The following is a 24,429-nucleotide window of genomic DNA, read 5'->3' as shown; positions in this document are numbered from 1 at the left end:
ACTTCATGTTAGTGGCGAATTTGAGTTGACGTGTTACTTTTATGTAAAAAAATTAAATTAAAAAAAATCCTAGTTTCAGAAAATTTGGAAAAATTAGCAATTTTCTAAATTTCTCAGATTTTAAAGACAAATGATTCCTTGCAAAATGTTCCATTAAAGGAGAACTGTCACATTTAGACCCTAATTTCAATTTTCATATATGTAGTTACTGATAACATGATATTCCAGAATCAGTTACTATTAGACTGACTTACCCCATATTTAATAAGATTCAGCCCTTAGCAACCAGTCTGCATAAAACTGCAATTTCACTATTCAGTTAAGATGGCCGCCACTGCCCTCACCCTGAGGCTAATCCCGCCTGCCCTCACTAGCCAGTAACAATAGCCCCCCAAAAGTGTCAGTAACCAGAGCCCTCCCCCTAAAGGGTTAATCTCCTGCAGCACAAAGGGGTCCTCTTACCACATGTTGCTTTCATTTATACACTGAGCAGATGGCAGATCTCCCTTCCCTGGTCTGCGCTGCTTCAACTCTGCATTCTCCAGCTCTGCTGAGTGAGGGAGCGTCTGCCAAGCGCAGGGACAGGGAGAAGTGCACACAGCCAAGGCACTGTTATCAGCTGCTGGGGAGGACCTGGCTTTAATCATTTACTTACAGTCCCTGGCTGTCTGTAATCTGACCTTGCATGCAGCCTGCTTCTGCGTCCTTCAACAGATAGACGGACCATGCCTAGCAACCCTATTTTAAGCACAGGTAAAAGTAGGCAGTACAGGGAACAAAAATGTCGAATTAAGGGGTAATTGAATACGCAGTGAAAAGTTGAAATAGGGCCACCAAGATGATATCACCACAATCCAATACTCCCCAAAAAAATAAATAATATGACGGTTATACTTTAAAGCAAACCGGAGGTGAAATTTAAAAATATATTTCTTTTGGTGCAGATTTTACATTTAAATCAATTTTTCCTGAAATAAAAGCAAGGGTTAACAGCAAATCAAACCTCAATATTTATTACCCCGATTCTGAAGTCTACATAAACACCCTATATGTGGTCGTAAATCTCTTTATGGGCACATGGTAGGACTCAGAAGTAAAGGAGCGCAATATTGTTTTTTGAGGGCAGATTTTGCTGGAATGCTTTTCAAGTGCCATGACACATTTTGAAGAGACCCCTAGAAAGAAAACCACAAAAAGTGACCCCATTGGAAACTACACTCCTTAAGGATTGATCAAGGGGTGAAGTGAATGCTTTGACCCAACAAGCGATTGATAGAATTTAGAAACACTTGGCTGTGAAAATGAAAAATTACATTTTAGTTCCAATAAAATGTTGCTTTAGCCTCAAATTTTTCCTTTTCACAAGGCACTAGGAGATAATGCACCCCACAACTTGCATTTTTTCCTGAATACAGCAACATCTCAAATGTGGTTGTAAACTGCTGTTTAGGGAAACGGCAGCGTTCAGAAGGGAAGGTTAGCATCAGGATTTTTTAACATGAAATTTGCTGAAATTGTTTTTAGGGGCCATAACATTTACATTTTTTTGTTGACTGAGCTTTGTGAGGGCTTGTTTGTTGCAGGACAAGCAGTAATTTTTTTGTACCATTTTTGGGTACAAATGACATTTTTATCGCATTTTTAGCAGGTGAGCTGGGCAAAAATTGCAATTCTGTCAGTCTTATTTTTTATGGGGTTCCTCATGCGGTATATATGATATAATTCTATTCTGTGGGTCGATACAATTTTAGCAGTACTAAATTTATATAGTTTATTTATGTTTTGCTACTCTTTCAGCAAAAAATAAAAATCACTTTTATATTAAAAATAAATGATATTTTGCATCTCCATATACTAACATCCATAACATTTTTATTTTTTCACCAATGTAGCTGTGTGAGGGCTTGTTTTTTGTAGGACGGACAGCATTTACTAAGCGGGAATAATACCATAATCCTTTTATAGATCAAATTTTTTTTTTTTATCACTTATAAATGAATGGATATGGGAAAAGGTAAGTTGCTGCTGTGCATGTGTAAATGTGCGTGCTCTTGTGATCCCAGCATATCAACGCATCCAGAGTAAGCAAAGGACTTCATATCTCACTGCATAAGCGCGGCTACTGCTGCAAGATCGCAGTGGTGGCCGAATCCTCTAATCACGAGCAGAACACATATCGGGAGAACGGGGAGCCAGAAACTGGAAAGGGGCACTTCCAATAAATCATTGTAATTGGTAAGTGCCTTCTGCTGATTTTTGCTGCACGAGGGGACCCAAATGGCAAGATGGGAGTATATCTTTAATCTTGCGTGGCAAGGCAATTATCTAGCGGTGTTTCACTTTCAGGTGTCCCTTTCTTTTTCCTACACGTGGGAGTTTAGAGAAGGACTGAAGAGTTGCCGAGTTTCCCCTAGCAACAATCTACAGTGATTGACCATCTAAAGAGGGTGTTCGGAAGGAGTTCCTTAAAATTAGTTGTGAATTATCCTTATATAGCAGATCCATTTTCACTTTTGACAGTAAAGGATAGTACTGATTAGTAATGTACTAATAAACATTAGACTTTCATATATTTTAGATTCATTACACACCAACTGAAGTAGTTCAAGCCTTTTATTGTTTTAATATTGATGATTTTGGCATACAGCTCATGAAAACCCCAAATTCCTATCTAAAAAATTAGCATATTTCATCCGACCAATAAAAGAAAAGTGTTTTTAATACAAAAAAAGTCAACCTTCAAATAATTATGTTCAGTTATGCACTCAATACTTGGTCGGGAATCCTTTTGCAGAAATGACTGCTTCAATGCGGCGTGGCATGGAGGCAATCAGCCTGTGGCACTGCTGAGGTGTTATGGAGGCCCAGGAGGCTTTGATAGCGGCCTTAAGCTCATCCAGAGTGTTGGGTCTTGCGTCTCTCAACTTTCTCTTCCCAATATCCCACAGATTCTCTATGGGGTTCAGGTCAGGAGAGTGACAGTAACACCATGGTCAGTAAACCATTTACCAGTGGTTTTGGCACTGTGAGCAGGTGCCAGGTCGTGCTGAAAAATGAAATCTTCATCTCCATAAAGCTTTTCAGCAGATGGAAGCATGAAGTGCTCCAAAATCTCCTGATAGCTAGCTGCATTGACCCTGCCCTTGATAAAACACAGTGGACCAACACCAGCAGCTGACATGGCACCCCAGACCATCACTGACTGTGGGTACTTGACACTGGACTTCAGGCATTTTGGCATTTCCCTCTCCCCAGTCTTCCTCCAGACTCTGGCACCTTGATTTCCGAATGACATGCAAAATTTGCTTTCATCAGAAAAAAGTACTTTGGACCACTGAGCAACAGTCCAGTGCTGCTTCTCTGTAGCCCAGGTCAGGCGCTTCTGCTGCTGTTTCTGGTTCAAAAGTGGCTTGACCTGGGGAATGCGGCACCTGTAGCCCATTTCCTGCACACGCCTGTACACGGTGGCTCTGGATGTTTCTACTCCAGACTCAGTCCACTGCTTCCGCAGGTCCCCAAGGTCTGGAATCGGTCCTTCTCCACAATCTTCCTCAGGGTCCGGTCACCTGTTCTCGTTGTGCAGCGTTTTCTGCCACACTTTTTCCTTCCCACAGACTTCCCACTGAGGTGCCTTGATACAGAACTCTGGGAACAGCCTATTCGTTCAGAAATTTCTTTCTGTCTCTTACCCTCTTGCTTGAGGGTGTCAATGATGGCCTTCTGGACAGCAGTCAGGTCGGCAGTCTTACCCATGATTGCGGTTTTGAGTAATGAACCAGGCTGGGAGTTTTTAAAAGCCTTAGGAATCTTTTGCAGGTGTTTAGAGTTAATTAGTTGATTCAGATGATTAGGTTAATAGCTCGTTTAGAGAACCTTTTCATGATATGCTAATTTTTTGGGATAGGAATTTTGGGTTTTCATGAGCTGTATGCCAAAATCATCAATATTAAAACAATAAAAGGCTTGAACTACTTCAGTTGGTGTGTAATGAATCTAAAATATATGAAAGTCTAATGTTTATCAGTACATTACAGAAAATAATGAACTTTATCACAATATGCAAATTTTTTTTAGAAGGACCTGTACATTAATGCATGCCCTAGCAGTCACGAAGAATCCTACCTTCAATTCTTGGCAACTACATCGTGCAGACAGATTTTCGACTTTCAGACGATACATTGTGCGAACTGGAGGTCCAGACTTCTCGGTGGCACTTTTTCGGTAGCCATAGCCATCTGTGACATAGGGAGAGAGACCAGAGGCAGCTGAAATTGCAGTTATTCATGAAAATAGCAAAAAGGTGACACTGGTAGAAGCGCCTGTCCAATGTATGTTAAAGGGGTTGTCTCACTTCAGCAAATGGCATTCATCATGTAGAGGAAGTTAACACAGGCACCTACTAATGTCCTGTGATTATCCATGTTGCTTCCTTTCCTGGCTGGATTCATTTTTCCAACACATTATACACTGCTTGTTTCCATGGTTATGACCACCCTGTAATCCATCAGAGGTGGTTGTGCTTGCACAATATAGAAAAAAAGCGCCAGCCTCTCTGGCAGCTAATAACGTGGGTGCGCACTTAGGCAGGTGCTTTTTTCTACAGTCTGCAAGCGCGACCACCTCTGATGGATTACAGGGTGGTCATAACCATAGAAACGATGAGTATATAATGTGATGGAGCAATGAATCCAGACAGCAAAGGAGGCAATATGGATAATCACAATATACGCATTAGTAAGTGCCTTGTATTAACTTAATACTTGATGAAGTGAGACAACCCCTTTAAGGCTGGCTTTACCAAATTTTCAACAATAAAATGTATTGTATATAGAACATTGCATTCTCATAGGGGGTCCCTGTTCTCAAAATCAGTGGGGGTCCTAGCTGACAGACATCCAGCGATCATACATTTATCTTAGAGGTAGGTGATAAACATTGTAAACTCCGGCACCGTTTACTGCTACACGCACCATTATTTTGTCTTGCCGATAGTTGGCATATATGCCGCAAAGTGGGTGGATTACAGCTGGATCACATTACAGTGAATAGGGATCTGGTGGTGCAGGGTGGCAGATACAGTGAACTCCGGCAGTCTGCTACTCCACCGGAACAGACTGCTGGAGTTCACAGCACAGATGTGAAACCAGGATTAATGGGCTTTCCTAATTCCTTGCATTGTCTGTGTAATCCCATCAAACAGAAGGCTATTTTATGGCACTTTGTAATCTGGGTTCTTTCCACAGATTACTGGCTGCAATAAACAGTGTAATCACATGATAGTACAACAAAAACAGTAAAGGTGGATGTACACTGCCCGATTTTTGGGGTAGATTATCAGAAACGACCATTCCTGTGAATGCTCGTTTCCGACAATCAGCCCGTTTAAATGTGACGCCGCTGATGAATGAGCGAAACGCTCGTTCATCGGGGAATCTGTTGTTCGTGCAGGCACTACCAATCATGGCTTCTGGGCAGCAGATTGTGTGGTCGAAACAGCGACCTGCTGCCGAGAGACAAGGATTCTGTAAGGGGACGAGTGATAGTGATCCCTCGTCCTCATACTGTGGAGGAGATTGCTACATGTAATTGTCCTTCACTGAACGAGCAGCGTACTGTCGGGGAAGGAATGTTTCCGTCCCAACAATCAGCTGTAACGCCATGCAGTGTAAACCTGTCTTAAAGGGGCATTGGCACCTCAGTCGGCCCGTGTAAGTTATTGGAAAGGAATAGTTTCTGCTCGTCAGTGGAGGTAATAGTTTCATTTACATGCAGCAATCACCTCCACTGTATGAGGACGAGCAACGGCTACTTCTCCATCTGTTGTTTCTGGGCAGCAAATCGCTGTTAACAGAAAGGATGATTTAGGTGTCCGCATCAGCAATGATATCACCCGATAAACAAGTGTTTTGCCTGTTCATTAAGTGATCTGCGGCACCTTAAGGCTCCATTTACACATCCGTAATAATGGGTCCGCATCCATCCCGCAAATTGCGGAACGGGTGCGGACCCATTCATTCTCTATGGGACGGAATGGATGCGGAGAGCACACTACGTGCTCTCCACATCCGCATTTCCGGAGCGGCCTGCCAATCTTCCGGCCCATGGCTCGAAAAAAAATAGAACAGGTTCTATTCTTGCCCGCAATTGCGGACAAGAATAGGCATTTCTATGGGTGCCGACCGGGTGTATTGCGGATCCGCAATGCACCACGGATGTGCGATTGGACCCTATGGATAGGGTGATTATCTGGAATGAGCATTCGTACTAATGTTTGTTCCCAATGAGCGGCCTGACAATTGCCCTGTGCTAATCAGGCTTTAGAGCGTCCCCTAGCCTACCTGACATGTAAGCTTCACCAAATAATAATGCTAACAAAAGCACAATAATCTTTCACTGATATACTTACTGTGCAAACCCCTCCTTGGCGCCCGTGTGTGTTCCACAATGACGCGCTCTCCACATAGGTCTCTCCCATTCATTTCATACACGGCATCGTCAGCATCGCGAACATCTTCAAACTCCACAAACCCATAGCTTGGACACAAACAAGATTGGACATTTCATACAGGTTAGAAAGCACAACAATAGACCGCATCGGCGGAGGTTCAAGAAGGGAGGCAGACGTATCTTCCCTATGGACGACATAGCTTCATGCAGGTCTAACGGTAAACCCAAATGGGGAGATTTATTAAAGGGAACCCGTCACCATGAAATTGTGGTGTAATCTGAGGAGGACCGCCAACATGACTCCCAAGCATAAAAAGATTAAATTACAAGCTTTATTGAATCTTTTTCGATAGAACTAGATATATTCTTCTGGTGTAAAAACAAAAAAGGCACAAATTTGGTTGGGAGCAAGTTCCTTTTTAAGAACCTCATCACTTTGTAAAAATGGAAGCAAAAAAGGCAAGATGAGGATGGGCACACAAGATGAATATGGAGTGGTAGCCTAATGGCCCACAGACACGGGTAACCAACAAAGAAATAAAACGAGGCTCAGAAGCGCTGCTCAGAGCTCTCTGCCCCTCGGCCTTCAGTGTGTGGAGTACAGATCCCATAAACATTCTGTGGATCAGTACGCCATACACTCAAAAATATGAGCAGAGCCGACAGAAGCCTAAGAGACACAGCTTCTGCTCCTTTGTGTTTTTTTATTTTTATATTTAGGTCCCCTTTAATGTATAAATGTTTGGTTCACATTGCCTGGTGGGCTCGATCCACCTCATCCACACTGTAAAGCAGAACTTTAGGAGGCACCATCAACAGCACTCAGGAGATCTAAAGCAGCAACTCCTTTCCAGAGGGGTGAAACTCATTCGAAAAAAAATAACAATTTTTAAAGAAGGGGTATTCACCCTTACCGATTCCCTACCGTCTCTCCTGCTAGACTACTCTCAACAAGCAGGAAATGTCTGCTTTGCCAATCACTGGCTGAGAGGAGCCACCACTGAGGCAGCGACCGATTGAGCAGGCATCTCCAGAGCATGGACCTGGTAAGTGGCAGGACGGGACCAGCATGTTGGATGAAGTGGATCACTGCTCTTGGGGCTCCTGAAAGGTCTTTTAGTAAATCCTTGTACATTGTGTAGGAAGGAACAAGGGGCCATCATTGATGGTCGGTATGCGTTACTGAGGTTCCTGGCCTTGTGAGGTAAGAGACACTTTTTATTATTGCAGATTGCAGTCTGACACTTCAGCTGTTTAGTATGGCTGTAAAGCTGACCGGGGACGGCTTTTACTGGGTTTAGTCAAATGTGCTGGGTGGGTGGCTACTCCCCACGTTCTAGGCCGGGTCTGGGCAGGCTTATAAAGCAGTTAGCACTATCAGGTGGTGTCGATCTACCTCCATCTGACAGTAAAGCTGTGGAGTCCTCTGTGCTGAAGGCTGAAGACTGCAAACAGGTGTGCAGGCCGCCTGGAAGCCTGCCAGTGAACTTATCTGTGGCTGAGCATTCAGCCGGGTGTGAACTGACACCTAGTATTCCGGGTGAACATTGTTTTGTTTTGCTGTGTATGAACAAGCACCAAGACTGTTATGTTTTGCCGAGTGTCAATAAAACACTAAGGTTTGATTTACAACCTGGTTCCTTGCCTCTATACTGCGTCCGCTAACCTGACTACCAGAGCAAATCCCTACAATTGGCAGAAAAAGAGAAAAGTACAACATGAATGTGGAATCATGGCATGGAAGAGTATTTGGGGTTGCCAGGTATCTAGAAACCCATCTAAAGTCCATAAAAATAGAAGACATTTTTCCACGACCATGAAATACCGTACATGTGTTGGTGAGTTTTTAGGCTGCTGGTACTCGAGCAGATTGTCATCACTTTGCAGCCCACAGTAGATGATGGTAAGTGCTCATACCAGCGTACTGAACTATACACATCTCTTAAAGGGGTGGTCTCACTTCAGTAAGTGGCATTTATCATGTAGAGAAAGTTAATACAAGGCACTTACTGATGTATTGTTATCATCCATATTAGGGATCGACCGATTATCGTAAGTACCGATATTATCGGGCAATATTAAGGATTTTGCACATTATCGGTATCGGCATCTAACCTTGCCGATAATGCGCATAAAGCGAATACTAGTGAGCGCTTCCATAAGCGCTCACTAGTATGCATCGGGTGCAGGGAAGAAGCGCAGCAAGCACTTCCAATACTCGCCCTCCCTGGTCTTCTTTGATAGGGCCCGCGCTGCACTGTCCTGACCCGCGCACTATGACCTGACTCTGCACGCTGTCAGGTGACAGTGCAGCGCAGGCCAGAAAACACAGGGGAGCGCGACAACGGACCCGGAGATGAAGAGAAGCCGCGGCGCAGGAGAGGTGAGGAGTTTTTTTTATTTTATTCATCTGAGGTCTGATAGGGGTTAAATAAAGTCTGATCTTAAGGTTTGATAGGGGTTAATAAAGTCAGTGAGAAAGAAAGACTGCCGCTCCGTCCCCATTGACTGCCGGAATAAATGTCAGACATGTAGTAGTTTTATTCCGGCAGCCTGTCGCCATGCCTCGCCGGAACTCCGCCCCCCATTATAGTCAGTCCGGAGGCACATGGTCACTAACGGAAGGACGGATCCAGCAGGCTGTTCACCCAACGGAAAAGCCTGCTGGAGGTCCGTGCCACTAATGTGAAAGTAACCTAAGGGCTTTATTAATTTATAATTTACCGTACATTTATAATACACTAGTGCCAAATGCAAATGTCCACCACCTCAGTGACTACCAACTAATATAATATAATATATAAAATATCGGTATAAATTATCGGCTATCGGCCTGAAAGTTCACAGATTATCAGTATCGGCTCCAAAAAAATAAAAAATCTATATCGGTCGATCCCTAATCCATATTGCTTACTTTTCTGGCTTGACTCATTTTTCCATCACGATATACACTTTTTGTTTCCATGGTTATGACTAGGAATGAGCGAATTCCATATTTGGAAATTTGTTTTCGGTTCGCGTTGTGTATTATGTTGAATTGCGTTATGGATTCCGTTACCACGGACCATAACGCAATTCCATGACGGAATGCCTTTAGAGGCATTCCGTTATTCATTCCATCATAATAGAAGTCTATGGCCAGCATAACGGATCCATCCGGTTTACTTTATACTGAAGTCCTCTCCTGCATAATGTAAACCGTCATGGAATTGCGTAATGGTCCGTGGTAACAGAATCTATAACGCAATTCAGTAAATAACACAACACAAACCGAATTTAAAAATATGAAATTCGCTCATCCCTAGTTACGAGCACCTTTCAATCCAGCATCGGTGGCCGTGCCTATGTACTATAGGAGAAAGCGCCGGCCTATGTCCACTCCTATGGTCTTGGCCACCAGAGAGGCCAGTGTTTTTTCCTATACTGTGCAAGCACGGCCACAGATACTGGATTGCAGGATGGTCTGTAACCATGGAAACGAGCAGTGTATAATGTGATGGAAAAATGAATCCAGCCAGCAAAGGAAGCAATATGGATAATCACAATACATTAGTAAGTGGCTTATATTAACCCTGTATGCATGATAAATGCTATTTTCTGAAGTCAGACAACCCCCTTTAAGGCTACATGCACGCGACCGTTGTGTGTTTTGTGTTCCGCAAATCGCGGCTCCGTAAAACACGGATGGCGTCCGTGTGCATTCCGCAATTTGCGGAAGGGCACATACAGCCTTTAATATAACTGCCTATTCTTGTCCGCAAACAAGAATAGGACAGGTTATATTTTTCTTGCGGAACACGGAACGGAGCAACGGATGCGGACAGCACACGGAGTGCTGTCCGCATCTTTTGCGGCCTCATTGAAGTGCATGGGTCCTCATCCGAGCCGCCAAAACTGCGGTTCGGATGCGGACCAGAACAACGGTCGTGTGAATGAGGCCTAAGGCTCATCTACAAGACCGTTTTTGTTTTTTTCTGCATCCAATTTGCATTTTTTTGCAGGTCAGATGAGGACCCATTTATTTTAACAGGGCCACAAAAGATCAGTGTGCTGTCCGCATCCGCACATCCGTTCTGTGGCCCCAAAAAATGTCCTATTCTTGTCTGTATTAGGGAGAAGGATAGGACTGCTCTGAAGAGGGCCAGGCGGCCTGTACAATGAGGAAGGAGCAGGGCCAGTATCCTAGCTACAGCCGTGTGCATGAGGCGTTACCTACAAGCGGTATCATCTACGCGTACTTTTACCACAAATGACTGGAAAAACTTCAGGATAGATCTGATTCCATACCTATGTTCACACATGCCGGTTTTGATAAGGTTTTTAATACCAAAATTAGGTGTGGATATAGCAAAATAAAGAACAGATACATCTCTACTATCATGAAACTATCCCTGGGTTTGGCTTCCAAAATCTGCATCCAAAAAACCTGAGCAAAATCTGCAAGTGTGAACATCCCCCTAATAATCCCGATGGCCAGCCGAGGCCAGAACAGAAGAAGGACATGCCAGCTCCAATCAGAGCACCTGACGACACACACTGGTCACTCACCCATTCTTCAGATCCACCTCCAAGATCTTGCCGAAGCCCTTGAAGAAGCGCTCTACGTCGCTCTGCCGGGCCCGATGGCTGAGCCGTCCGATGTAAATCCTTGGCATGGCCGATGACCGCGACATACCTGTGCTACACACCGCGTCGCAGCTGTCACCAAGTCACTGGCTCATTACCCAACATGCAATAGCGACGGCGCAGGCTCGGAAGTGAAAGTCTGGGCCGTACAATAGCGCGTGGAACGCAAAGCCTGCGTGATGACGTAATTCCGGGGGGCGGGCTCTAGTGGAAACATGGCTGTCAGTGTGAACGTGGGTACTGTGGTTGAAGCTCTGAAAATACTGATAACCCCTAGAGGTGAGGACATTGTGCAGTCCGGAGCAGCTGTACGTCCCAGTGGGCAGGACTTGCTGGGATTTGTAGTCACTGGATTAAAAACAGGATAGACTACAGATATGGCTGATCTAAATGTATCTGTATCTAAGTTATTGTCATTACCTTTCAGTGGCAAGATGTTAAAAACCCCCTACTAAACACTGTGTCCCAACAGTGTCCTCCCCTCATATACAATATACATAGCGCCATATACTGCACAACTAATAGTGCCGCTATACATTTCCCGGATGATGCATCCTGTAATATCCAAGTATTATATGACATATTACAGTCCTAGGTAAATACTGGCCCCAGACAAGCAGTGTTTTAGGCCGGGTTTACACAAGGCGGCCACAGACCCTCCCACGTGCAGTGTTCAATGGCTTCCCACATTTGCAGGGTAGCGGTGGTATCCCCTTCACATTCATGCTCTTGGCTGCTGAGGGTGGGTGGGGTTGCAGCTGCCTTGTGAAAACCCATCCTATATGGCTGTTTGATGGCCACTCCAGCTGTGGTAAAACTACAACTCCCAAGATGCACACTTGCATAGAAAGGAATGGAGCATGCTGGGAGTCGTAGTTTCACCACAGCTGGAGTGCCGGAGGTTAGCCATCACTGCTATATGTTCACCTGCACGTAGTGTAGCACACGGACATTCACCCTCTGCAATAAAAAAGGTTAAAAATCCACTGCAGATATCCGCAACGTAACCTGACATTTAGACTCCCCACCACGTCAAGTTATGTGCGGTTCCTCACCAAAATGTCATCCACTTCACTGCTACTAGAAAACCCTGCCGATTTCCACACATAATTCCACTAGGGGAAATCTGTGGCTGTACCCAGCAGCAGGGGTGGATATAGCGCTTTAGATGTGTGACGCCAATTAGGCCTCTCAGGACTCACCACTTTCAAATACATCAATGGTGGCTGCCAGTCATACGCTGCTTAGTTAAACAGTGCATGTATTGCCCGGATTGTGCCATGAAGTGCCCTGATAAATGGTGCATCAGAGTGTGCCATACATTACTGCTCTGATTAGTACCTGTCTGGGTGTTATTTAAAGGGGTTGTCCCAAAATGACACCTTATCACCTATTCTGTGGCTTGGAATACTTGTATTAAAACATTAATTACCTACTGTAATTGCTGGCACCCCACCGATCACAGGAGAATGGGGTTCTCCGACCCCCTGTAGGAAAGGAGCAGTGGTCTAACATTTGCACTGCCATTTCATTCTTTTCTATGAAACTGCTGAAGAGAGGGCAGGTAGAGCATTTGGCAATCATGCTCAACCACTTCACCAGTCATACCGGGAGACGCTGAACCCCGTTCTTATGATTGGTCAGGGTCCCTGCAGTCAGAACCATACCGATCACACACCACTTATTCTGTAGATAGGTGATGTCATTCTTGGGCCAACTCTTTATAAGATTTTTCATGGCTGAGATTTGAATAGCCCTCGCTTAAGGTGGACTGGGGTATTCTGTTTTGTAACTCCTATATACTAGAGACTAGCTACCCTGTTTCCATAACTCGCGGATTGTGATCCTCTAAAGACTACTATTAAATGTACTTCCATATTATTTTCTTCCAGAATCTGGATCTACTGCCCATAACACTGATAAGCAAGCTGCCTTACTCAGCACCTTACAGTTTAATGTGTCTTCCTTGGAGGAAGAACTAAAGCAAGTCTCAAAGTGGGGGGCTCTAGTCACTTTGCGAGAACGACTTTCAAAAGATGCCCCAGGGTTTCCTGAAAGTTTACAAGAAGATCCATCATGGAAGTTCACTTCAGTAGCCCTGCTACTACTGCTATGTCTTAAGGAGTGCATGATTGAATTGGCAAAGTCTTTTCAACCCTCAAAACCCAACCTGAGGACCCCTGAGGCAGCCCCTTCTCTGAGTCCAGATACTCTTAGCATATCTCAGCAGAAGACAGTCCAGTCAGTGCTGCAGTTTGTGGTGTCTATGGGAATCTGCCCATACCTTCTTCCAGGCATTGGTCTTCCTTTACAGCATCGATCTGAATTTGGAGCCCTTGTGTGTTCAATGGTGTCGTGTGACTTGCCACAAGTTCGTACACGTAGGCTGTACATTGCATGCATGTCCTTGTTGGAGGTGTCCCACCATTCGTCTCTGGGAAGCCTGCTCTTTACACAGCATCTTGGAGACCTTATGGCTGGGCTGTGTCAACTTGGATATTGCCCTGCTAATCAGGGCACAAAAGAGAGTCTGAAGGTATAAGATTAACTCTGTGTTTTCCATTTCTTTGGCATGTAGACTTGGTCTGGGATTCATATATTACAGTTTTTACCCAAATCACTATAAATGATTATAAGTAAATCACTGTGAAACATTGCCAGTATCCAAAGCAATTCATCAGATCAAGGATTTCGTTTTACAAGGCGATTCTGCATAGATTCTGCAGATACTGGAGGTTAGGGCAGAGAATTGGCAAATAAACTTTAAATGGGTTGGCTGGAAATTGTTAAGTTTTAACCAATACTCACAGCCTCGCCTCTGCTGTGGAAGGAAACATACTTACCTGCTCACCGCCACTCCTGTCCTGTACACAGGGTCCCACTGCCCATCTTCCAGCTTGTTTATTTCCTCCCCAGCATGGTCATATAGTTCACTGGAGCCAGCCACTGGCTTCAGCAGTGAGGTGTCTATCAGAACTGCAGTGGCCCATGCCGGGAAGAAGTAAACAAGCCACAGACCGGTAGATGGACACTTGAGTCGGCATGCAGGACTGGAGCCTCAGGCAGCAGGTAAATATGGGTCTTACCATAGCGGTGGCAAGGTTTTGGGCATCTGTTTCAACAACACTGTTCTTTTTAAGGGCTTGTTCAAGTAACATAATTGCTGCAGATTTTCTGCCCAGATTTGTGGGGGTGAATCCAACACGGCTGTGGAGTCAGTAAGCCAAAGTTCTTACTCTGACTCCTGCATAAATGGCCAATACTTCAGTAATAGCACATTTCCTATAATAAAATAGTAACTTTTGGCTTTTTCTTACTATCATGTAAGCAATAAGGTTACTTAGATAGAACTGAATATTTATTGGAAGGCAATTTTTTCATTCCTGAAATTTTCTACATTCCTGTAAGTGAATGTGTGATGCATATGCATTTAATGACTGGAAAAAACACTGTTATACTTAATATTTGTAAGGAATCTATGAATTTGTGCTCAGAAAATGTTAGAAAAGCTCTATATATATGTCTTGGAAATGAAGAGAATCTTGTGAAAGAGTTGTCTGGAAACACATAACTTTTCACAGGTACTGCAGCCTCTGCTATGGAAAGATTCATACTTACCTGCTCCCTCCTCTATCTGGTCCTGCACACTGGCTCCCATGTGTCTGTCTTCCGGTCCGCAGACTGCCTACTTCCTTTCTGGAATGATCATCTGCTCCGCTGTAGTCAATGACTGGAATTAGTTTTGACGTATCCGTAGGTAGTAATTGGCTTCAGCGGAGCAGATGCTCATGCCCATTCCGGGGAGAATTAAAAAAGCAGCAGAAGGGAAGATGGACACACAGGAGCTGGCACGCAGAACCAGAGCGGCAGGGAGGTAGGTAAGTATGATCCTATTCATAGCAAAGTCAGGCTGCAGGCACCTGTGGAGACAACACCCAGACAACATTATTCCCAGACAACACCTTTAATGCTGTCTTCTTGTCCTGCCTAACAGTCCTAAGATGACAGCAGGCATTCCTTCTCTGGTCCTTAGAGGATGAACTTACTACTGAGCATGTGCAGCATAGTTTCAGGCATTGTAACTAAGGGCTTTGGAGCAACATGAAGATACATAGTATAGGGGACAGGAGAAGTAAGAACTGATTTTCTGTCACCACTAGAACACCCTGCGTATCATTGTTTATAGCATAAGGGAAAGGAGAGAAAACAAGAGAGTTGAGAATGGATTTTCTATCACCACTAAAACACTCTGCTTATCACGGTTTATAGTATAAGGACAGGAGAGAACATGTGAGAGGTGAGAACTGATTTTCTATCACCACTAGAACACCATGCTTATCACTGTTTATAGTATAAGGACAGGGGAGAACACAGGAGAGGTAGCAACTGATTTTCTATAACAACTAGAGCACCCTTATCATAGTTTATAGTATAGGGACAGGAGAGAACAAAGTAGAGGTGAGAATTGATTTTCTATCACCACTAGAGCATCTTGGTTAACAATATATGTACGATGAGAAGGAGAGGTATAACAAAGTTGCGGCACTCACCAGAATACTGAATTGATTCTTTATTCAGGCTTCCTTGGAAAACAGCATGAGGGATCCAGGGGCAGACACAATGTTGCAAGCATACTACAATATATGTAGTATAAAGACAGGAGAGAACACATGAGAAGTGAGAACTGGTTATCATTACTAGAATTCCCTGCCTATCACTGTTTGTAGTACAGGGGAAGTGAAAACTGATTATCACCACTAGAACACCCTGCTTATCACTGTTTATAGTATAAGGACATGAGAGGTAAGAACTGATTTTCTATCACCACTAGAATAACCCTGCTTATCATAATTTACAGTATAAAGACAGGATAGAACAAAGTAGAGGTGATAACTGATTTTCTATCACCACTAGAGCATCTTGCTTAACACTATTTGTAGTATTAGGACAGGAGAGAACACACGAGAAGTGAGAACTAATTATCACCACTAGAACACCTTGCTTATCTCTGTTTATAGTATAAGGACAGGAAAGGTAAGAACTGATTTTCTATCACCACTAGGACATTCTGCTTATCACTGTTTATAGCATAAGGACAGGAGAGAACACAGGAAAGGTGAGAACTGATTTTCTGTCACCACTAGAATAACCCTGCTTATCACAGTTTACAGTATAAGGGCAGGAGAGGTGACAGCTGATTATCACTACTAGAACACCCTGCTTATCTCTGTTTCCAGTAAGACAGGAGAGAACACAGGAGAGGTGAGAACTGATTTGTTATAACCACTTGAACGCCCTGCTTATCACTCTTTGTAGTATAAAGAAAGAAGAGAACACAGGAGAGGTGAGAACTGATTTACTTTCACCACTAGAACACCCTGCTTATCACTATTTTGGATAAATAAGGGTCTTTGATAGAACATAAAATATATTTATGATTAACTTTTTTAAACTTTTCTAAATTTCTATGAAAGTTAATACATTACACAAATTTAACTGAAGTTGGTACATTTCTGCTGACTACAACTCCACCCCATAAAAAGTATTACTATGCAATGAATAGAGCATTTCATAAGAAGTATTATTGCAAAATATGCATAACAAAAATAATGTTTGTTTTTTAATGTACATTAGATTTTCCTCTCTGGTAGCGCCCCATGCTGTCCTGGAAATGCAGAGAATGTGGGTATATGCACCAACGAACAAAAGGGTAACAATGTTTTGAACTTTTGACTTTCAGGCTCCATATCTCACCATCCACTAAAGCTTCGAATGTGAGACTATCATCATTTTATAGACAATCATCTTGGCTATTTAATACATGAATTGGACTTGCATCTATTTAGCATATAATTAGTTATGCAGATTCTTGTCATGTAACTGCATTGTTACTGTTTTGCCCCAGGTGGTGGAACAGTATTTTTCTACAACCTGGTCTCACATTTCCTAATAGCTCAGTGTGTTATTAGGTTGATTCACAAGCGAAAGGTCACTGGTTGGAATTGAGGATCAGCCATGAAGAAAATTTCCCAAGAAAAGAGAAACCGCATCATCCAGCTCATCAATAGCGGTATCTCGGCCAAGAAAATTGCCAAACTGCATCATATGAGATGACAGATGGAAGAATACGAAATTAAGTCTGTCCATCCATTCCAAAGCCAAGAAGGTGGACGTCCAGGCAAAGTATCGGAGTCAACAAGTCGTCTTATCATAAGGTCAATCAGTTCTGCTGCAACAAACATGGCAGTGGAGGTGGCTCTTATGCTTCGTAATAGTGAGATCACAGATGTCCATGCAAGAACAGTGCGACACGCATTACACAAGTCTGGAATGGTGGCTCGAAAAAAGGTGAAGAAGACGACTTCAATATCGTCATAAGAAGCATTGACTCGAATTTGCAAAAAAGTACGAACAGTGGGCAGTAGAATATTGGAAACAGGTGATTTGGAGCGATGAGCCAAAATTCAATAGACTGGGTTCTGATGGGTCTGGAAGAAACAAGGGAAAGGGGGCTAACAGATCGAGAAATTTGAAGGAAATGGCAAGTTTGGTGGAGGAAGCCACAAGCCAAAGGAGTTGGATACTTGACCAGGATCGATGGTGGTCTCAATGCTGTGCTATAGGTGAGTATCCCACAGGACGAGTTACTTTATACACCCGAGTACTATGGGTATGAAAAGGACAACATAGTGTTCCAGCAGAACAACCAACTGAAGCATACGTTGAGATTGGCGAATAAGTAGTTCAATGACAATGAGGTAGAGGAGCTAGATTGGCCCCCACAGTCCCCAGACATCAACCCCATCAAACACTTGTGGGTAGAGTTGAACATTGGGAACGTGTAGAAGAGAACTGGGAACAGATTTCGGTTGAGACATGCTTGAATCTGATCAAGGGCGTGCCCAGAAGGATTCAGGCAGTATTGAAAACCAAAAGTGGATTTACAAAATACTAAAAAAATATATATATATATATATACATATACACAGTACAGACCAAAAGTTTGGACACACCTTCTCATTCAAAGAGTTTTCTTTATTTTCATGACTATGAAAATGGTAGATTCACACTGAAGGCATCAAAACTATGAATTAACACATGTGGAATTATATACATAACAAAAAAGTGTGAAACAAAATATGTAATATTCTAGGTTCTTCAAAGTAGCCACCTTTTGCTTTGATTACTGATTTGCACACTCTTGGCATTCTCTTGATGAGCTTCAAGAGGTAGTCACCTGAAATGGTCTTCCAACAGTCTTGAAGGAGTTCCCAGAGATGCTTAGCACTTGTTGGCCCTTTTGCCTTCACTCTGCGGTCCAGCTCACCCCAAACCATCTCGATTGGGTTCAGGTCCAGTGACTGTGGAGGCCAGGTCATCTGGCGCAGCACCCCATCACTCTCCTTCATGGTCAAATAGCCCTTACACAGCCTGGAGGTGTGTTTGGGGTCATTGTCCTGTTGAAAAATAAATGATGGTCCAACTAAACGCAAACCGGATGGAATAGCATGCCGCTGCAAGATGCTGTGGTAGCTATGCTGGTTCAGAATGCCTTCAATTTTGAATAAATCCCCAACAGTGTCACCAGCAAAGCACCCCCACACCATCACACCTTCTCCTCCATGCTTCATGGTGGGAACCAGGCATGTAGAGTCCATCCGTTCACCTTTTCTGTGTCGCATAAAGACACGGTGGTTGGAACCAAAGATCTCAAATTTGGACTCATCAGACCAAAGCAGAGATTTCCACTGGTCTAATGTCCATTCCTTGTGTTCTTTAGCCCAAACAAGTCTCTTCTGCTTGTTGCCTGTCCTTAGCAGTGGTTTCCTAGCAGATATTCTATCATGAAGGCCTGATTCACACAGTCTCCTCTTAACAGTTGTTCTAGAGATGTGTCTGCTGCTAGAACTCTGTGTGGCATTGACCTGGTCTCTAATCTGAGCTGGTGTTAACCTGCGATTTCTGAGGCTGGTGACTCAGATGAACTTATCCTCTGTAGCAAAGGTGACTCTTGGTCTTCCTTTCCTGGGGCGGTCCGCATGTGAGCCAGTTTCTTTGTAGCGCTTGATGGTTTTTGTGACTGCACTTGGGGACACTTTCAAAGTTTTCCCAATTTTTCAGACTGACTGACCTTTATTTCTTAAAGTATTGATGGCCACTCATTTTTCTTTACTTAACTGCTTTTTTCTTGCCATAATACAAATTCTAACAGTCTATTCAGTAGGACTATCAGCTATGTATCCACCTGACTTCTCCACAACACAACTGATGGTCCCAACCCCATTTATAAGGCAAGAAATCCCACTTATTAAACCTGACAGGGCACACCTGTGAAGTGAAAACCATTTCAGATGACTACCTCTTGAAGCTCATCAAGAGAATGCCAAGAGTGCGCAAAGCAGTAATCAAAGCAAAAGGTGGCTACTTTGAAGAACCTAGAATATGACATATTTTCAGTTGTTTCACACTTTTTTGTTATGTATATAATTCCACATGTGTTAATTCATAGTTTTGATGCCTTCAGTGTGAATCTACAATTTTCATAGTCATGAAAATAAAGAAAACTCTTTGAATGAAAAGGTGTGTCCAAACTTTTGGTCTGTACTGTATATATATATATATATAAATTTTTAATTTTAGACGCAAAACAGTAATAATGCAATTACATGACAAGAATCTGCGTAACTAATCATATGCTAAACAGCCAAGATGATTGTCTATAAAATATGGTAGTCTCACGTTCGAAGCTGTAGTGGATGGTGAGATATGGAGCCTGAAAGTCAAACTTTCAAAACATTGTTACCCTTTTTCTCGTCAGTGTATATATATCAGACCCCTATCAAAACCACAAGCTCCATCAGAACCCATTCCTCCCCAGACCTCAGATCAGTCCCCCAAGCTCCATCAGACAAAAAATGAACTTCTCCTGCTCTGGACCATGCTGACACTCACCACTCCCTGGTCTTCTACCGGCCTAGCGCTGCACTGTGACCTGATGTCACACAGTGTCAGGTTATAGTGCTACGTTCTGATGCTACGCACAGTCAGGACATGTGCAGTGCAGCACCCGGAAGAAGACAGCCATAATGGAAGCCGCCCTTTTTTGTATGAGCCTAGAGGTCACCTTCCTCACAAACTCAACTGTTAATGGTGGAGATGTTTGTATCCAGTGGTATGCAATGAGCCTCCTAGCAACATAGAGCAATCTTCCACACCCACTTTCTCGTGTTCTGTCAAATGTAGATCCTCCACCAAACCTAGTATACATATCTTAGGGTCTTTCCGCAGGGTCACTCGATAACAGTCAGAGATTATCTTTAACACTGAATACCAGTAAGAGATAAGCATTCGACATTGCCAGAGCATGTGTATCATCCCTGCCCCCTCCTCCCCACACCTAGCAATCGTCCGACCGAACACCTATCTTACGTAAAAATATCAGTGTCTTGTACACTTGGTGTATGATATACAATTGTGACAGTTTGGCACCTTCGCCCGACCATTCAGCCTCCGTTTATCCTTCCTACCGCCTGCTCCCATTTTGTCCTCCTGGATAATGGGAGTTTCATGAGTCCTATATCTTTTATAGTATATGAAGCCCAAAATTGAATCCAGTATTCAAGAGGTGACCTTACGAGGGATAATGTTTTAATTTTTCACCTCTGTCAGCAGTATAAACCCTATTAAATTAGCTATATTGTGTGGTGGGCTGACCCTGCCCAATTGAAAACATGCCTTTATTCCACCAAATTGTTGCTGTGTGAAGAAATACGTGTTTTCAAAGTTTGCCGATTGAGGCATGTGTGCATCAAGGGTGGGCCCTAGCCCTTCCTTTAGTGCACCTCAAAGAGAACCTGTCACCAAAAAATGCGAAGCAATCGGAAAGCACCATGTTATAGATGATATATGATATATCGTTTGTGGGAAAAGATTCAGTAAAACTTGTAGTTTTTACATTTATATCTGCAGGCCTATCGGTACAGGAGGGCGGTGTTATCAGTGACTGACAGCTATCTCTCTATGTACACTTATACACACAATGCCATCAGTCACTGATAACTCCTCCTCTCTGTACCGATGCTGTTAACAGATGGTAGAAAAAGCAGAGATATAAATGTATAAATGACAGGTTTTACTGAATCTTTTCCCACAAAATCGTATATCAATCTTCTCGGCTTATCCTGCTCTATAACATGGTGCTGTTAGATTGTACTGCATTTTTTGGTGAAAGGTCCCCTTTAACTCCTCTGCTCTGCTTCCCTGGCCCTGTCAATCAAGTAGAGGGGGTGTCCAGGGGGCGGAACGGGACTAAGGTGCGCTGAGTGGCTAGAACTCTGCTCTTGGTGCACTTATGTCCTAATTTGGGGTTGATCCTGCTGACATATGCCTTTTTAAATTACACTATATGACCTACACAGGCCTTGGGTGGCCTCTTCGGTTATATTGTATATTGCCGGTATTACAAATTCCTATTTTTTCTTTTCTCCAGGCCCTGTCAGAGAGTGAGAGGGGCCAGTGCAAGGAGGCTTTAAGAGGACTGTTGGATCAGTTGTACCAGCCACTTGTTATCCGAGAGCTGCTCATTTTGCAGGGGGGTCCTAGACAGGTAAGTCTCTTGTTATTGCGTATTACATTGACTATTGTCATTCTTTATAGGTATTTGAGGGATGAGAAAGACTTTAGCTCTTTGTGATTACAATGATAAATTGCCTATTTTCTAGGGGCCTCGTCCTTCTGGTGCCGCTGCCTCCCTGCAGAGAGCTCCGGCACCTGCCTGGTTGCGCCGCCTCTCTGGACAGTTGCTCTCAGAAAGATTGATGAGACCTAATGGGGTACAAGCTGTGGTACGTGGGATCCTAGAAGATGCAGGAGGTTAGTTCAGTGCTGAAAGCTAGTTAGTTCAGTGCATATCGCACATACTATTTAAAGGGGTTGTCTCAGTTCAGCAAATAGCATTTATCATGTAGAGGAAGTTAATACAAAAAACGTACTAATGTATTTTGATTGTCCATATTGCTTCTTTTGCTGGCTTAAGTAATTTTTCCATCACATTATAGACTGCTCATTTCCATGGTTATGACCACTCTGCAATCCAGCAGCACATTATAGGAAAAAATGCTGTACTATGCACACTCCCACAGTCCTGGCCACCCAAGAGGCCTGCAGTTTTTCCTGTATTGTGCCTGCACAACCACTGCTGCCGGATTGCACGGTAGTCGTAACCAGAGAAACGAGTAGTGTATAATGTGATGGAAAAATTAGTCTAGCCAGAAGGAGACAATATGGATGATCACAGTACATTATTAAGTGCCTTATATTAACTTTCTCTACAAGATAAATGAAATTTGCTGAAGTGAGACAACCCCTTTAATATTGCATAAAAATAGTAAATTATCGATGGTTATCTTAAATGTAAAATTGTGCTTTGACTCTAACTTGATCTTATTAAAAGTTGTGCTCATAAGTTTACATACCCTTGCAGAATGTATGAATTATTAACCATTGTTCAGAGAATATGAATGATAACAGAAAAACTTTTCTTTCACTCATGGTTAGTGGTTGGCTGAAGCCATTTATTGTCAAACAACTGTGTTTACTCCTTTTAAATCATAATCACCACACAAACTACCCCAATGACCCTGATCAAAAGTTTACATACCCCAGTTCTTAATACCGTGTATTGCCCCCTTTAACATCAATGACAGCTTGAAGTCTTTTGTGGTAGTTGTGGATGAAGCTCTTTATCTTCTCAGATGATAAAGCTGCCCATTCTTCCTGGCAAAAAGCCACCAGTTCCCCTAAATTCTTGGGCTGTCTTGCATGAACTGCACGTTTGAGGTCTCCCCAAAGTGGCTCAATGATCTTGAGGTCTGGAGACTGAGATGGCCACTCCAGAACCTTCACTTTATTTTGCTGTAGCCAATGACAGGTCGACTTGGCCTTGTGTTTTGGATCATTGTCATGTTGGAATGTCCAAGTATGTCCCATGCAGAGCTTCCGGGATGATGAGTGCAAATTTTCCTCCAGTATTTGTTGATACATTACTGCATTCATATTGCCATCAATTCTGACCAAATTTCCTGTGCCTTTGTAGCTCACACATCCCCCAAAACATCAGCAATCCACCACCGTGTTTCAGAGTAGGAATGGTTTACCTTTCATCATAGGCCTTGTTGACTCCTCTCCAATTGTATCATTTATGGTTGTGTCCAAACAGTTCAGTTTTAGTCTCATCACTCCAAATGACTTTGTGCCAGAAGGTTTGAGGCTTGTCTCTGTGCTGTTTGGCATATTGTGAGCGGGATACTTTGTGGCATTTTCATAGTAATGGCTTTCTTCTAGTAACTCAACCATGCAGCCCATCTTTCTTCATGTGCCTCTTGAAACAGCCACACCACATTCTTTCAGAGTCCTGTATTTCACCTGAAGTTCTTTGTGGGTATTTCCTTGCATCCCAAACAATTTTTCTGGCAGTTGTGGGTGAAAGTTTCGTTAGTCTACCTGACCGTGGTTTGGTTTCAACATAACCCCAACTTTTCCACTTCTTAATTAGAGTTTTAACACTGCTGATTGGCATTTTCAAGATCTTTGATATTTTCTTATATTCCTTTCCTGTTTTATAGAGTTCAACTTTTAGGCACTGTGAAAAAATTATATTTTGAGAACCTTTATTTCAAAGTTTTGTCTTGAAGAAAAAGTTTCGTAAGAATTTTGATCATAGATGTTTTTTCCTTCAACACAGAATAGAAAGTCTGATTTCTTATTTTACAGTTGGAGTAGCTGGGGGTCGTGAAGCCGAGGCTGCTGCCAGTAACTGGAAGAAGTGTGATGCAGTGGCAAAGGTCCTGGCATCATGTCCTCAGCAGTCAATTACTGTTGAGGAGTATTACCGAAAAGTATGTCCGCAGGTAAAACTGACCAATAGATATCAAATTAAAAGGAGTAAATCCTGTCAGGCTGCTCAGACATAATGACATATCATAGGCAGGATCACATCATTACTGGCTATTGTAGAGTAATTACAAAAAAAACAAAATGGCTGCACACCATTATATATGCAAACAATAGAGCTAAAAAATGGGGGTCATTCTAGATAAAAGTGGTACAATACCGACTCTAAATGAGTAATGGAAGCTCTTAGCGCACATACGTGTCGGGCCCACCTACCAAGCGTCAAGGTGGCTTCCGCAGATGGGTCCCTATCACTAAAGATACTGCCTCACTATGGACTTACTAAAGCCTCCAATATAATGGTGTGCAGCCATTTTGTTTTTTGTAATTATGTTTGCTTCATGGATATGCATCTGTGATTCTGAAGGTTTTAGTCTAAATTGTCTTGCAATATTGTAGAGTAGT

At 43.0% G+C, this 24,429-nt stretch overlaps 2 protein-coding genes across 4 annotated transcripts in view; one reads left to right on the top strand and one right to left on the bottom strand.

The window, feature by feature from the left end:
- The window catches only part of LOC122933096 (serine/arginine-rich splicing factor 6-like), a 33,109-nt gene extending 21,891 nt beyond the window's left edge, over positions 1-11,218 (bottom strand). For 2 of the 3 annotated variants that reach the window (XM_044287863.1, XM_044287864.1), the window contains exons 1-3: positions 10,996-11,218; positions 6,407-6,534; positions 4,123-4,235 (exon numbers count right to left, since the gene is read on the bottom strand). In XM_044287863.1, the coding sequence (XP_044143798.1) occupies positions 4,123-4,235; positions 6,407-6,534; positions 10,996-11,120 (366 nt within the window). In that variant the 5' untranslated portion in view covers positions 11,121-11,218. The remainder of the gene's footprint in view (positions 1-4,122; positions 4,236-6,406; positions 6,535-10,995) is intronic. The other variant, XM_044287865.1, reaches the window with a different exon arrangement.
- Positions 11,182-24,429, top strand: part of TANGO6 (transport and golgi organization 6 homolog) — a 48,281-nt gene continuing 35,033 nt past the window's right edge. The window contains exons 1-5 of the mRNA XM_044287862.1: positions 11,182-11,352; positions 12,966-13,609; positions 21,563-21,679; positions 21,795-21,945; positions 23,845-23,981. Coding sequence (XP_044143797.1) covers positions 11,289-11,352; positions 12,966-13,609; positions 21,563-21,679; positions 21,795-21,945; positions 23,845-23,981 — 1,113 coding nt within the window. The 5' untranslated portion in view covers positions 11,182-11,288. The remainder of the gene's footprint in view (positions 11,353-12,965; positions 13,610-21,562; positions 21,680-21,794; positions 21,946-23,844; positions 23,982-24,429) is intronic.

This window comes from Bufo gargarizans, chromosome 3 (assembly GCF_014858855.1).
Source record: "Bufo gargarizans isolate SCDJY-AF-19 chromosome 3, ASM1485885v1, whole genome shotgun sequence".
In the NCBI taxonomy this organism is placed as follows: domain Eukaryota; kingdom Metazoa; phylum Chordata; class Amphibia; order Anura; family Bufonidae; genus Bufo; species Bufo gargarizans.
Note: the sequence above shows the minus strand (reverse complement) of the source record. Positions and strands in the feature narration are given on the sequence as shown.